We start from the raw sequence: 15,620 nt of genomic DNA on the forward strand, positions 1-15,620 counted from the left end.
AGAAGTCATGGCATTTGTTGCATTGTATTTTATAAATAATATTGGTGTTATGTTTGTCATTGTAGTTTTTACATAGTATGGACTTTAGTTTTGTATGTGGTTTTCAATAAATTTGATGCTTACTGGATTGTTGTGTTTTGTTAAGTTTTTTCCAAATGTTGATTTATATTTTCACTGACATCAGGCATATATGGTATGCAGCAGTGTAAGGTTTTGTAGTTTGTTGTTTCTTTGAATTTATTATTGTTTATTTGTTGTTGACTGTGCTATATATATATAAAAACAGCTGGTATGGATAGAGAAAGCACTAATAGAGGAGCTTTCTCTATCCATACCAGCCTTTTTTAAATATATAATTTTCTCTACAAGTAAATTTTTTCATCATCACGGATTGTTGACTGTGTTGTTGATCTAGGTGCGTATGTATAATTTTTTAAACAGTTTTTGGAGGAAATTTGTTGATGTTGATGAAGTATTGTTTTATTTCATTGTTAATTTTGTTGGGTGAGCATAGTTTTATGGCTGTGTTTATTTGGTTTCTTAATATGTTAGGTTTTTGATTTGTTTCATGTATTGAGTCCCAGAGTATGTATAGTTCAGTATGAATGATTTTTCTGTGGATTTCTGATTTGAATTGTGTATTGATTCTTGTGATCTTGAGGTTGAGAAATGCTATCTGGTTAGTTTTTTCATGTTCACAGGTGAGCTTAATGTTGGGGTGTATGGAGTTAACGTAGTTGAAAAAAATTAGGTGTGTATTCTTCAGATGTGAATCCAGCAGTGGTATCATCAACATATCTGTATCAGTATGGTTGTGGGTATAAAGCCAAACTGGTGACATGGGATTGCCCATACTTAAACCATTTATTTGTAGGTAGATTTGGTTATTGAACATAGTTAGTTTGGATGTAGTGAATTTTGTAAGGGTTTCTAGTTGGTTGCTGGGGATGTGTATCAATGGGTTGGGGTCTTGGATATATAAAGTTCTGAAGCTATCTTGCATGCTTTGGTAGTTGGGACTTCTGTGAAGAGGGAGATTACCTCAAAACTGGCCTTTAAGGCTTTATGATTTAGTTGAACAAGATTATATTTAAGGTTAAAAAAGTCCTTGAGAAAGTAACCAACTGATGTTACTCATTTAGAAAATGCCCATGCTATGTATTTACCGAGTTTGTAATTGAATGATTCATAGGTTGACATTATGGATCATAGTGGATAATTGGGTTTGTGAGGTTTGGGGGTCCCATATAATTGAAGTGTGTGTGAGCTGGTAGGTGAGAATAAAGGTTTTCTTTGATTGTGTTGGTTTTTTCATTTGTTGCATGTTTTCATGTTTTTTTGTTGAGTTTGTGTGTATTGATTTAAATTTGTTTTGTATTTGATGTTATTCATTTCTTAATGTACTCATTTGTGTTCATTATAACTATAGCATTGTCTTTATCTGTTTTTAGAATTTTGATGTTGTTTTCAGGTTGTTTATAGAATTAATATCTTTTCATGTTAGGTTTTTTTTAGTTTTCTTTGAAATTATGTTAATGGTTTTGCATGAAAATTCTTTGAAAAAGTTGTTTAAGATACTCTTTTGAGGTGTTTCAGGAAAATAGATGTTTTCGGTTTTACCTAAAAGGTTGTTGGTCGTCAATGGAATTGTTGTTGAAGTTGTTTTCTTTATGGTGATTGTTCTCCATTGTTTTCGGTTTGTGTAGAAGAGATTATTAGTCTTCTAGCTTAGTCTTCCAGACAGGCTTTCATTTTTGTGGATGGGATATTTCTAGGTGTTACTGCAAAGTTGAGTCCTTTATTGAGCAGATTTATCTCTTCATTGCTTAACTGCCAGTTGGATCTGTTTATTGTGAGGTTGGTTGATGGTTTATCATCTTGGTGTCTGTTTTGTTACTGGGTCCTTAGTTTATCCAGTTTTTTGTTGTGGCAGGTCTTCTTTTCCTTGTCATTCTTGCTCTTGATATGATTTATGTTGCATTGTATGAATTTGTAAATGTCTGGTTGGATGCAGCAGGCCAATTGATGATTTAGATACATTTTTTTGTTCTTGCAACTTGTTATGTTAACACATTGAATCACTGCCTAAAATTTTTCCTGAGCAAGTATCAAGCCATTGAACAAAACTTACATCCCTATGAATAACATTTATTGTGTCAGTCTATGGTACAATCAGCATTTGACTATAGAAGGTAACACATTCTCTCCTGCACATTACTCTCTTGGACTACTGCATTTTTTTTTTTACAAAAATATTCCCAATTGCTATTATGTCAATTTGAAAATGGCCAATGGAATTTATAAATCCCTAGAACATCAATATTTTTCAGGAATTCAGTTTTGTGGGTCTTATTGAATCCAGCTTTTCATATCCATGTGTCTGTCTGAAAATTGTAAGGCTTAAACTTCTCCTATAGGAGTTCTTGTTTTCCTTCAATGGCAATTGGAGTTAGTGTTTGTGAGCAATGTTTCTGTCATCATATGTCACATAATTAGTTTCTTCCTATAGACTTCAAGTCAGTTCATGACATCATGTTCGTGCAATTTCTTCTGAGGCTCCTTTGTCTTTGTATGATGTTGAGCAGCTCTTCCCCCAGTTTGACTTTGCTTCTATTCTTCTATTTCTGACAAGTAGTGGATAACACTCACCTTTATATTTTAATTCTTTGATAACTCTGGTATTTGACATTTTCTTTCTTAATTCAGTTGTTTTAACTTATTCTCAGGTGACTTTCTTGCATACATCTCAACTCATGATTATTGCAGATTGCTTTTGTCTCTGTGTCGACTCTTAAGGGCTTCTTCTCTCCTGAATTTAAGTCTCCTGTGGCCTATGGTTGGAAATTTTCCTCATTTGCTAGTGCTCCTGTTTCTTGAGTCTTTTTTTCCAATCTTGATGATTTTTTATCCTACTTTGACGACTTCTTTTATACTCAATCTGCTCATCTTTATCTTTTACCTTAATATCTTTACCCTTTCTATCTGAGGCTCAGTATCACTGCTCAGGTGTCTTTACTGGGGTAATTTTATACTAAACTGTTCTTCAGTCTGCCTTATTTTCTTCTTCATTATCAAATTCATCTTGGAGACACTCTTCCTTTATGTGGTAATTGTTTTTAAGAAGTACTTTGTCCTGTGACCCCTTTCTGGTGTCCCCCGAGTGGCTAGATGTCAATGAGCTCAGTTTTGTGTGTGTGTGAAACCATCTGTCATCTTTGGTTCTGAGTGAGCTTGGCCTACGTGTGGACTTACTTTAAGATTAAATGCTTTGTGAGCACTAGCAGACTGTCTAAATAAATTGTTTATTCTGGCTATTCAATTTATAAGTTAACAGGAATTATCTGTTTTTTTATACAAAAAAAAAAACCCTTACAACCATGGCTTCAGACACTTCCACATTTTGTTTTTGTATTATATATTAAACCTCTTCAAACAGTGCTAGATAATGAAATGCTGTATTTTTGAAGATCAGATTTATGATCTGTGTGAAAATGTATAAAGACTGACATGTAGATTTTCTTTTTTTTTGTTTGGTGGAAATATTTAGTTTTTCAATTTGAATGTTCATATTAACAATCACATAACATAATAAGATGTTCATAATTGTTGTCTTTTTGTTGCCATTACCTGTAATTGCTTTTTATTTTGTAAGATTAAATCTGCCTTGTTATTTGACTTATCTGAGTATCATGTCACTCACTACTGACAAAATGTTTTGTATAGAGGTGTTTTAGTTTTCCTCTTTTCTGTTTTTACAGTGTATGCAAATTTATTTATTTTTAGTCACATTAACTTTTGATGGTATTATTTTTATTGAGCAAGTTTTTTTTGTCCTTTAATGACCATTTCATGATGTTTCAGCATACTGTGTCTACTTCAGTCTTTCTGAACATGTATTTACCATAACATAAATGTTTATGAATGTTTTTATTCCAGTAATTTGCATTTAATGCATTATACATACATTAAACAAGTGTAAAATGAATAAATTGTTTTGAAAAATGCAAACATGAACCTAGTAAAGGACATGGGCACTTTACTATATGCCACATGCACTATGCAAATTGTACATACTGTGTAGTATCAGTGAATCAAACTGAGCTGCAGCTCATATCTAATTATGAATTTTATGGCATTTAGTGAAAAATATTTTGTCATTTGTTGTTGTACATCATAATAATGCTATAGCATTGCAACACTCAACTATTGAAAATATTTGTAGAAACATTGCTCATCATGGACTTAGAAGTGTCAGAGCTGCTTTAAGCAGTAATATACATTATTATATAGACATGCAGTCAGCAGATCTTTGTTTTTGAATGGAAAATCTGCTTAAAAATGTAGGGTTATGTAATGAATGTGAAGTTTTAGATTCTATAAGAATTATTTTAGTATGGTTTTAAGGTGCACTTCTTATGGGTATGTTTTAGCTCTTGTGCTCATTTATTTTGGTTGGTGAGCTATTTTAAGTTATACATTTTCTGTCACATACTTGATGTCTCATTATGAAATCTGCACATTTTTGTATTGTTAACAGCTTATCCAGCTTGTTTTAATTTTCTTTGTATTTTTTCAAGCAACATGGTTATTCAACTGGAATCTTTATGTTCTTTGCCTATATAATCAGATTTTTAGTCATGTAAGAGTGATTCATAGAATGGCTCTGAGTGTTTTTTTGTTTTGTTTTTTCCAAGTACAAACTCAAGTCATAACTCCATTATCTCTTGACCAATTTGAGATCTAGTTATAGTTTTGTACTCAAGAGGTCAAGTCCTTTTGATTGATATATTTGACCATGCCCAAAGTATTACAAATTAATTTACTCTAATCTTGCCTGAAAGAATTTCAATTTGAAGATAGGCTGGTAGAGATCCTGATGAGTAGTAAAATTGAATTGAGTATATGGTTGACCCATCTGTGGCATTAATGGTGCACAAAAAGACAGCTAATAAAAGAAAAAAAAAAAGTCTTAGATTTATTAACTGTAATTTTACCTAAAACAATTGTAGGTGCTATACATGTTGATGATTCTATCTTGATTTACTTAATATTCTCATTTGAATCTGAACCTCCTTTCTTTCTTTTGTATTCTTTGGGTGGAATAATTATGGTGATTTATCCCTTTTTTTTGACCAGCATGCATTCTCTCCCTAAAATACTCTCTGTATAATTTTCTTTTTCTTTGACACTCATTCTGTTTTTGATTGTATTTACTGTATCTTTTAGTTTTACACATTGTGCTCCAAGTCAGTACTGGTGAAATTGTTTGTGTTTATTTTTATTTTTTTGAGGGGGAATTAAAAAAAAATTTTTTTTAATTTTTCAATTGTTCACCTGATTGACCTTTACTCCATGTTTTCGTAACTTCTAATTTTTGTGTGTATAACTGAATCCAGTTTTTAATTATGGTCTACATAGTTCTGTTAATCATATCGACTATGGCTCTTCTTTTTTTTTTTCTAAAAACTGTTAATGCTTCTTTTTTGTATATTTTTTGATGTGTAATATTTGTTACATCTGTTGCTAAAGTCTGAATTTCCTAACTTCTCAGATCCCTTGCTTCATTGAGTCATGATATATGCTAGCTCTTCTGTTTCTGGAGAACTTCTGTTTGTCTTCACTGCTCTTGCTTTCTAAAATCTTGATGAAAGTGATAAAATATTTCTAAATTGTTCTGACTGGGACTTGTTTATTTGAAAAAGTTCTTTGTTGTTGTTGGTCTCTATATGATCTTCTGCATGCTGTGGTGTTTCTAAAAATTTAGCTGTCAGTAGAATAAAATATGTATTAGTTTATTATTCAAATTCTTATGTAATTTAATGTTGTATATATTGGGATTAAAATGTGTAGTTTTTGTTCAGTACCACCTGATTGTCTAGACATTGAGTTTTTATTATTCAGCCATGACTAAAACATGTTTGGTATGCAAGTGTCTCCATGCATTTTTAATATTTTCTTCCATATCAGAAAAGTGTTTGCTATGTAGTGTTTCAGCTCTTGGATACTTTTTACACTTAAGACTAAATGTAATACTTCTTTAGATAATATTAATAACTATTTTTTTTTTAAGATGCAGTGTATTCCTGTTGATGGAGATATTTATTTAATAGTATAAATATTAGAAGTATCATTACAAACTGAAATGGTTTAAATATTTACAGAAACCTTTAAGTAGTTTTATTTTTAGAAAAGTTTTAGCTGAGAAGTGATCAAGTTTATTTGTTTCTTTTAAATATACTATTATGTTTTAAACACAATAAAGTCTTTACCTAATGCTGTCTTTTCTTTCAGGATGGGGAACACTTTAATGAAACAGAATTCCGTATAAAAGCATTCAGTTATATATTACATCTTCAATTAAAGCTCAATACGTAAGTGTTATTAATATATCTTTATATTTCAAATGTTTTAAAGATTGCTGCACTGATTTTCACTAAGAATGTTATGTATATGATACAAGTATATGATGAATACATGGCTACAGTTGTATTTGCAATTAACTTTAAGAAATTTTTAAAATATTCATCTCAGTGTAGCTTCAAAGTAATTTCTTGTTCATAATCTACCTTTATCAGTCTCTTGTTAATGGTGCATATGTTGTTAACAAAAGTAGAACTTCAGTAGCTAAAGATATTTAAAATATTTGGCATGTAGTTTTGAGCCAGTTGATGTCTTATGCTAGAAGGTAATAAAATAACTGAAGTTTTTATCAGTACATGTTTAAGCCTACTTACAGTATACTGTTGTTTCTACATTTGCATTTGTAAAACTAATGTGCCACACCAATAGTTTAAACATAAAAGTATGAGAACTAATAATCACTTCTAAAGTTAAACAGGGTTATTTTAATAATTCTACAAATTGTAATGAAACAAAAACCATTATGCATCATGGGTATGTATACTGGTCCATTACAAAATAAACACTTAAACATTGACCTTTACATGCACACTTATTAATAATAACACAGTCATAGCTTCATTGGTGTCAAGCATTGGTTTACTTTGTCATAATAAATTTTTGTGTAACATTTGTGTTATTTAAGCTAATATGAATAAATCTTGCTGACAGTTATATCTGTACTCATATTTAGGAGTTATGAGCAGCTGTTTAAGATAGAGCTCCACACACACATCTACACACGATTTCAAATTATCAACAGGAGTTGAAAATTAATCAAAGTAATTATTTCAATGAATAAACAGCGAGCATGTGAATCAACAAAATTGATTTATTATGTTTATATACCATACAAGAAATACAAAACCATCAAATAGTTAGGCTGTTTGAAGGCATGTGATCAAAAAGGCTTCTGACATAATAACTAATTGGTTAGAAACTATTAATATGATCCATGTATTGAACAAAGAAAGTAAATAGATCTTGAAAAAATATCCCAGCTTTCCCACAGACAACTGTATGATTTTGTTAGTTTTAAAACTTGGTTATCTTAAAAAGTGCAATTTACATTAACAGTTTCAACACTGCAAACTTGGACACTATACTATTTTGAAGCTGATTCAGCTGGAAAAAAGCAACAAACATATACAAAGACCCCAGATTTATATTTGTCTTTTGAATGTTTTCTGGTTTTACCTATGCAGAGAAGAGGTTTACTTATTTTTACTACCAAAATAAATGAATTATAAGGAAACAAAACCAAAAGTCAGATTAGTAGCTTCATCCAACTAAAAAAATTGATAAAACTTGTATTAATTCAAACTTCTAAATCAATATATTTCACTCGTAGGTTTGCTTTATGAGTAGTTTTAGAGAGAGCTCTGGAAGAATTTCTTAGTATTTTTAGCTGTTTATGTATGTAGAAAAGAAATGTATTTACTTATAGAGTTTAATAGACATATTTTTATGTGTGATTGATAACACTTAAAGGTTAATATTAATGTGACACTTAATTTTATTCTTGTAGGAATTTATTGGCTCCAAATCTTTATCTAAAAAAAACTTTACCAGAAGGCCGAGTTTTGGTTTCCCATCAGGTAAACTTCATCCATATCTTTACTGGGTGATGAATTCTTCATATTTCTAAAAATGTTTTCATATTATCATTAATATGGCTGGTTAAAAAGTGTTAGTTTCTTAGAGTAAATTTGAATATGAATATTTGATATCTGCTCTTGGTGAGATATGAGCTTGTGGGGTATTTCTTGGATTCAAGTGACCTAGGCAGTGACCATACTGCAGGGGTGTCATTACTCTGAATTGAATACTTAATACTGATTACCAAGAGGTTTCATACTGGATTGTGTATCAGCTCATGAAACACTGCTTCAAGAAATATTTTAAACTAAGGAGTTATTTAGTTATTCATTGATCTGGTTTGAGCATTTTATTTACATATGTATAGAATCTGTGCTTAGTTAATTGAATTATTATTGTAACCTAAATTTTAGGATTGAATATATGATTATGCAATGGCTTGTACAAGTAATGAATAAATAATATTTAACAGTTTAAGGACTGGTCTATACACTTGCACACTACTCAGTGCTCTGGTTTGGACATATCCAGCAGTTAACAATGTAAAAAAAAAACAGTTTGGGAATTTTAGGGTTAAAACATATAGCTTATACATAGGTTTTTGATATTCACATTTGATCTATATGAAATATATAAAAATTACCCAAATATTTTATTGTACAAACTTGATATATATTAGATCCATATGATTTTGGTACTTGCATTTGATTCATGTTAAATATTAGGTTGAGGAATAATTCGTGAGCATTTTTAAATAATTTCATTCAAGCATTACATGCAAAACTATACAATACTTCAATGCATGAACACATTAACCCAAAACATTTATTATGATACTTTATTTCATGTAATACCTAGGTATATAGTATGCATTGTTTTAAACGAAATTGCAAGAAATTAAATGCGAAAAGCAGATGGTGTCGAAAATGCTCGATTTTGTCCACTTGACATTCCATTTAATGAGCTGAAAATGAAAGCAAAAATTAAAGACATATGAAAATCAAACACACCATCTATTAGAGCAAAAAATTATCTACCAAATGACATGAAATATTTTGTGAAAGCGTTTCATTTATGAATATATTTGTTTAACTTGAAAAAACGCTCACGAATTATTCCTCAACCCAATACTTATAGTCCATGCAAAATTTTAAGTATATGTGTCTGATGTTGATAAAATACGCATATTAAATGGATAGATTTGTTTTTACCCTATCTCTCTGTTATGGGTCAAAGGCCATTTCATTGCCTTTGTAGCCTTTATTTAAAGTTTTATTGAATTACTATTTCATGAATGTATCTCAATAAGTTTGGTATCAAATTCCAGATTATAATTCAGATTTTATTATTATACATTAGTTAATTTCTTAATTTAAAAGTAAATATTAAAAATGTCTTTAATATTGATTTTTAAGATGACAAGTGCAAAGTTCATGACTAGAAGAGATAATTGTTTTGTATAATTTTGTGTTGATTCTTCTCTGTTTTAAGAAAACTAAAATTTAAGAACTTGTTTGTAAATAGTAGTATATAACTATTTTTATAGTATTATAAACTGAAATGTGACTGTATTTTACAAAATGCTAGTCAACTAGAACACAGCCAAGACAGGTTGCTTTTTAAGGGCTGGTTTTATATTTTTGGATATGGGAAAATGAGTGCATATGCACCACGTCATTGAAACTTCTGTTAAGTTAAGCATGGCTGAAAGGTCAATGTAATGAAAATAATAAATGTATATATGTATAACGTTATGAGATTTAAGCTATTCAGACTAATCATTTGGATTTTGTGTTGTAATTTGTAGTATTCTAGAAAGAAAAAAAGTAATTTGTATTTAATTCTTAATTTTTTATGGTGGTTATAAGGTACAGAGGTAAAGTAGTGAAAATAAATAATAGAATATAAAGTTTTTCTTTCAAAAAATTTGATGATAATCTGGAGGCTGTTTCGTATTTTGCATGTTAAATTTGAAAAAATCTGATGCATAAAAGTATTTCTAATCTTAAAATCAAAATTGCTTTGTGTGCTGGGTAGTTAGCATTTTGCAAGATAAACTTTCACAAGAAAATCTTTAAAGAATCGTAATTTAAAAACTTGATATTTTGTGTGTGAAAGCCTTGCCATGTTTACCAATAACCTGCAAAATCTTGTAAATATAAGCATATATTGTCAAAAATAATAGCATAAATTTTGTGATTATGAGTTGGGTGGATTCCACCCAGCTTGTAATAATAGGTTACATATGTGTGGTATGTATTAAATACATATATTCCATGTACATGTTTTAATATGTGTAATTGATTTTTTTTTTATCAGGTATAGAATGTTAGTAAAGGCACCTTATGAAACATAAGTTTGTACATTTTTTATCAATGAAAGATGTAACCTTTAATTCAAGAATAAAGATATCTTTTTCCTACCATTCCTACTAAAGCTAACTAATCACATCTGAATTCTTAGAAACAAATTTCTGTAGCTCTGAAACAAATGTAATGTGAAAGCATTTTCAAGAATTAGAAGAAGAACATGTAAAGAAACTATTAAAAAAACTCAGTTTTATGGTTTCATGAGTCTTATAAATTGCTCTTTCTTATATGAGCTAAGTTTTGTCTCTTTCCAACAAAGCCATAAATTACTTCTCACCCTTCCTATAACCTACTCTGTCTCACAGTACATGTTTCATTAGTAATCCTATCACATACTGTGGTTCATGAAAATGGTGGAAACAAGAAGCTGTACTGATAAAATCAGTGAAAGAGAATTAAAATGAGATGATAGTTTCAAGCACATGTAAACCTATGATATGAGAAAGAAAAATTCTAAAAAAAATTGCTTTCTGTAGGTGAGACTCCTTGGAGCCAAGATGTAAATTTTAATTTTGTTTCTTTTTTTACATATATGTATTACACTAAATAAATGTTACAGAATGATAAAATAGTAAGTTTAAAATATGTTTTCAGTGACAAATTGTTGACATAAAATTAAATGTATTCTTTTTTAAATTTTGAAAACCTAGTATGCAAGTGTTAACATGTTAAAGGGTCTAACTGGACATAATGGGGTTAAAGTATGCAGTTACTTCAGTATTATATAAAAACACAGCTACTTCATTGCTTTTATAAATATATAGTTACGTTCAGTGGAATATTAGTATGGGCATGGGTGTTTTAAAAAATTTCTATTCATAGAAATTTATTCACTGTGTTTATCAGTAAAGTATCTTGATTAATTTTACTGCCAGCATTATTTGAAAGTTTTATTACATTTTAAATTATTCAGCCCTCACTAGCTATGGTTATCTATAACTAGAAAAAAAATGCTACTTTAGTATTTTTTAATGCAAATGTGCTTTCATTATTTTCAATAAAAGCAGTGTTAACTTGAAATTTAACATAAATGAGGAATACAGTAGACTTGGCCTAAGTAAATAAATAAATACTGCTTGAGATAAAGGGTATAAATACACTGACATGCCTGCATAATGAATTCCATTGAGTAGTTTTTGGGCTATCCTTGACCAACCCATGTGAATGCATCATAGTAACCACACTTTGAAATTTTCCCTAATGCAGATTTTCTGCTAGGAATGGGTTGTAATCCCACAGGCTAGGATTACTCTCAACATGTGAGCTCATTACTGACTACCATAATACAAAAGACTGCACTGCAAATTTTTAACTTCTTTTTTATTTTGCCAGCACTCTGTATAGCTTCATAACCAATTTAAGGGTCACATTTATTTTCAGTTTCAGTACAATACACTTGTTGGAGTGAATTGTGTATAGTATCATGATCAACTTAAGTATTATATATTTTCAGTTTCAGTACAATACACTTGTTGGAGTGAGTTTGTGATTCACTAATATGTTGTCAAATTGCTGTAATATTTCAGATTATTAGTGAATATCACTTCTTTTGCAATAGATGGTTGTCTTTGTACTTCTGTGTTTGTGTTTTTGTACCTTAGGAAGTATTAATCTCAGTATACTGGTCAGTTTTGTAATGACTGTTTATTACAGTGACATGTTCTTCAATGTACCTTTTACCTCAGAATGCTAGTCTGATCCAAGAACTGTAATGTTGATAATGTATTATCTTATTTAATATTGTTTTTGTTCCTTAGGGACAGCTAGCGTAGATAGCCCTTGTGTAGCTTTGTGCAAAATTCAAAACAAACCTTAAAATAACTTTTACATTAGTGCACCATTCTGGTACTAAAATTATATCTCTACATAAATCTGGTCTACAGTACAGTTTTTGTGTTGGTAGGCTGTTCTTTTGTTTTACAGAACTTTAAAAGTATTTTGGTCTGATCCTTTATATAACATTAATTTGTTTTAAACATGATATATATTTCAGAACCTTAGTATATTAGGAAACAAAGTTTTTCAATTAAGTTTTGTAATATATTTTGTTATGAATTTCTTATTAGAAGTTAGAATATCTATTTGTGTTGTAGTAGTAGTAAGTATATAAGTTTGTGTTAGATATTTCTGTTTTTTAACAGCTGGTTACTCTGTATTATATACATATATATATTTTAGAGTAACCTGCTATTAAATTTTATATAATTAAAAGCAGTGTGTGATACAGTAATGAGATGTTTTATGCTTTTACAGAAAATTGAACATTGCTATTATCATGGGTTTATTAAAGACTATCCAGGAGCCAAAGTTGCCTTTCGCACCTGTAATGGAATCAGGTAATTTCCCAGGACTTGGTTTGTCTGCAAACTTTATCCCATTGACATATGTTTTTCCAGGATGCAGACAAGAAAACCTTTAAGAAACAATTAAAGTTTATGATTAGGCATAATGTAGAACAGCAATAATAATAACAATGTATAATAAATATAAACAGAGACAATGTTAAAAAGTAAATGACAATATTTGAGGAATATAACTTTATTAGTTCTACCATAGACAAAATAAGGTAGGGGATCGACTAATTATTATCATATATCCCTTTTGTAGTTAAATCACAAATGGCAAGCTTTAATTAAAAAATTAAATTTAATATCTTAAAGGGCCCCCTCTGGTACAGCGGTAAGTCTGTGGATTTACAACGCTAAAATCAGGGGTTCTATTCCCCTCAGTGGGCTCAGCAGATAGCCCGATGTGGCTTTGCTGTAAGAAAACACAATATCTCAAAGGAAAATAATAGAGTAAAGAACTGTGATAACAGAACTGCTCTGCAAGGTTTCCTGGCATATTACACCTCTTAATTTAGGAATTAGTGTCTGTAGCAATATTATATAAAGAATTGGAAACCCTAGAATGTTAGTGTTTATCTTAATAATAATAAGCGTTCTTTATTTCCTTACCAAAATATTTCCCAACAGATCCACTGTTATTTGCTAGTTGAGATTAACATGAAAATTTGTTTTTAAAACTGGTCCAAAATGTGTTTTGTAAGATTGAAGGCCAGAGAAAATTACTAGCTGGGAAGGTAATAATGAGCTATAACTAGGGAAGGATGACCAGAGCTCCTGCCCTAAGTGTAAAGTGGACATGTGCATCAAAATGTCTGGAATGATTTACCACAGCAATTCTGAGGTGGTGTATAACAAACATGATAGCTTACCATGGGCACTATATTTACTTAGCCGTGCTATTGGTAAGGAGTAAACTTTTCTTATAACTCTATCCAGAAACACGTTAGTTACTTTATAAGACTGTGTTTGCCATTTGGGATGGATCTATTTGCAACATAAGGTGTGCATAAAAATTCAGGGAACTGACTTCAAATTGTTATTTTTAAATTTGTGAATCTTTGTTTTTGGTGGAGCACATCTAAACTAGGTATTATAATATTATGTATTTATGTTTTACTGTGTTGTGATTTTACATTTATTAAGAAAGCACAGTCTTTCTCTTCACAGAAGTATGTACACATGTACCAATAACTTTTGGGATTATAATTTATTTTTTGCAAATATATTTGTTAATACATATCTTTTGATATTATTAATATCAAAATAATTATCAATAGAATAATGATATTATCATTATTTGTTAGCTATAAATAAAATCTGTAGTAGCAAAATGATACTATAGCTAGCTCTCTTTTCTCAAGCAAACTGAGATGTTTGTTTCAAATGAGATGTCACACTATCAGTAAGAAATAAATGTAGACTGTGAATTTTCATCTTTTTTGATTTTTAATTCATTGTAAAATTGGTTGTAAACAAAATGCACATTTAGAAGTGGGGTGTGTAAGCTGTATTTCATGGTTTATGAATATTTAAGTTGAATTTATACCAAAGTTGCTATCTTATAAAAAATATTAGAATGTTTTGGACACTTTGTGTATATATGTACATGTCAATTGAAAAGGATTTGTTCCGTAATCCATTCACTGTGGCTGAGGCATATATTTATTCCATTGTTCCCACCTCCATATACTGTGGAACAAATGTGTGTTTCCCATTGTTGACACCACCATTTATTCCTTCCTCTGTTAAGTCCAGATCCATCATCTTGACTGTCATAACTAGATGGAAAGCTAGAATCCTCTTGTCTCATTAGCTTTCCATCATCATGTATTTGAACACCATTTGACTCATTTTCACCATCTTCTAAGCTATCTTTCTGCTCTAGCAGTGCAGGCATGGTTGACACACAGTTGTTGTACATTCTGCTAATGCTAATGAAGAATTGAGTGGAAAATACTTAGAGAAACCATATGTCAACATCAGATAGGATGTTATTAAATACTTTACAATTCATTTTACTGCTATACATCATGCATGGCAATTTTGAATGAGAGTGGGAAACATTTGTCTCTGCTGCAGTATGTGGTGGAGGGAGCATGAGGAAAAAATATATCCAAGCTGCAGTAAAAGTAATGACTGGTTTGCAGAGGTCCAGTGAATGTCTTGTGTATTGTAAGTTGTATTCTGTTATATAAGTGATCATGAGAAGAGCTGCTTCATTGTAATTTTTGAAGAATAATTAAGTATGTAATGATATTTTTCATTACTATTTCTCCCTTAGTGGTGTCATTCACATACAAAATGAAACTTTTGTTATTCATCCATTTTATGGAGGTGATTTCTCAGTAAGTGTTTTTTTTTGTTTTATAAATAAGTATTGTGTTTGAAATTATGTATAGTAGTTGACTTTATATTTTTAATATTTCATCAGTACTTTTTTCTCATTATTATTTTGAAAGTAAGATAAAAGTGCTAAAGTGTGACATTTATACTATCATATTGTTCTATCCAGAACCCCTTGTTTCTTTTCTTCATTATACCAGTGAAAGATGGGCTATGTTGTCTTAATGTGTTTTTTAAACTTTGTTCTTTACTATTCCAGTTTCATGTGAGTTATATGTAACTTCTTTTACATTCAATTTCTATAAACTCTTATCTGTGTTACCTAATTTAGGTGAGTTGCTCTAAAACCTTCTTTCAAACTTCATGCTAGTGACTCAATAAGATCAAGGACTCGTATTGTTAAAATTTGGGGTTTAGTCCCTGCAGTTGACACAGCATAGAGCCCATTTTGCAGTTTTATACTTCTCAACAAACAAAAAGATTTTTTATATTTCAAGTTAATCTTCACAGTGAGTAAGATTAGATTTTCAAGCAGGTACAATGTTTTGATCACTGGAGTGAT

General features: G+C 30.2%; 1 protein-coding gene across 2 annotated transcripts in view; it reads left to right on the forward strand.

The window, feature by feature from the left end:
* LOC143235268 (disintegrin and metalloproteinase domain-containing protein 11-like) overlaps positions 1-15,620 on the forward strand; it is an 82,534-nt gene that overhangs the window by 13,074 nt on the left and 53,840 nt on the right. For both annotated transcript variants that reach the window (XM_076473239.1, XM_076473240.1), the window contains 4 exons: positions 6,292-6,371; positions 7,928-7,997; positions 12,621-12,703; positions 14,997-15,060. In XM_076473239.1, the coding sequence (XP_076329354.1) occupies positions 6,292-6,371; positions 7,928-7,997; positions 12,621-12,703; positions 14,997-15,060 (297 nt within the window). The remainder of the gene's footprint in view (positions 1-6,291; positions 6,372-7,927; positions 7,998-12,620; positions 12,704-14,996; positions 15,061-15,620) is intronic.

Source organism: Tachypleus tridentatus, chromosome 12 (genome assembly GCF_004210375.1).
Source record: "Tachypleus tridentatus isolate NWPU-2018 chromosome 12, ASM421037v1, whole genome shotgun sequence".
NCBI classification, from domain to species: domain Eukaryota; kingdom Metazoa; phylum Arthropoda; class Merostomata; order Xiphosura; family Limulidae; genus Tachypleus; species Tachypleus tridentatus.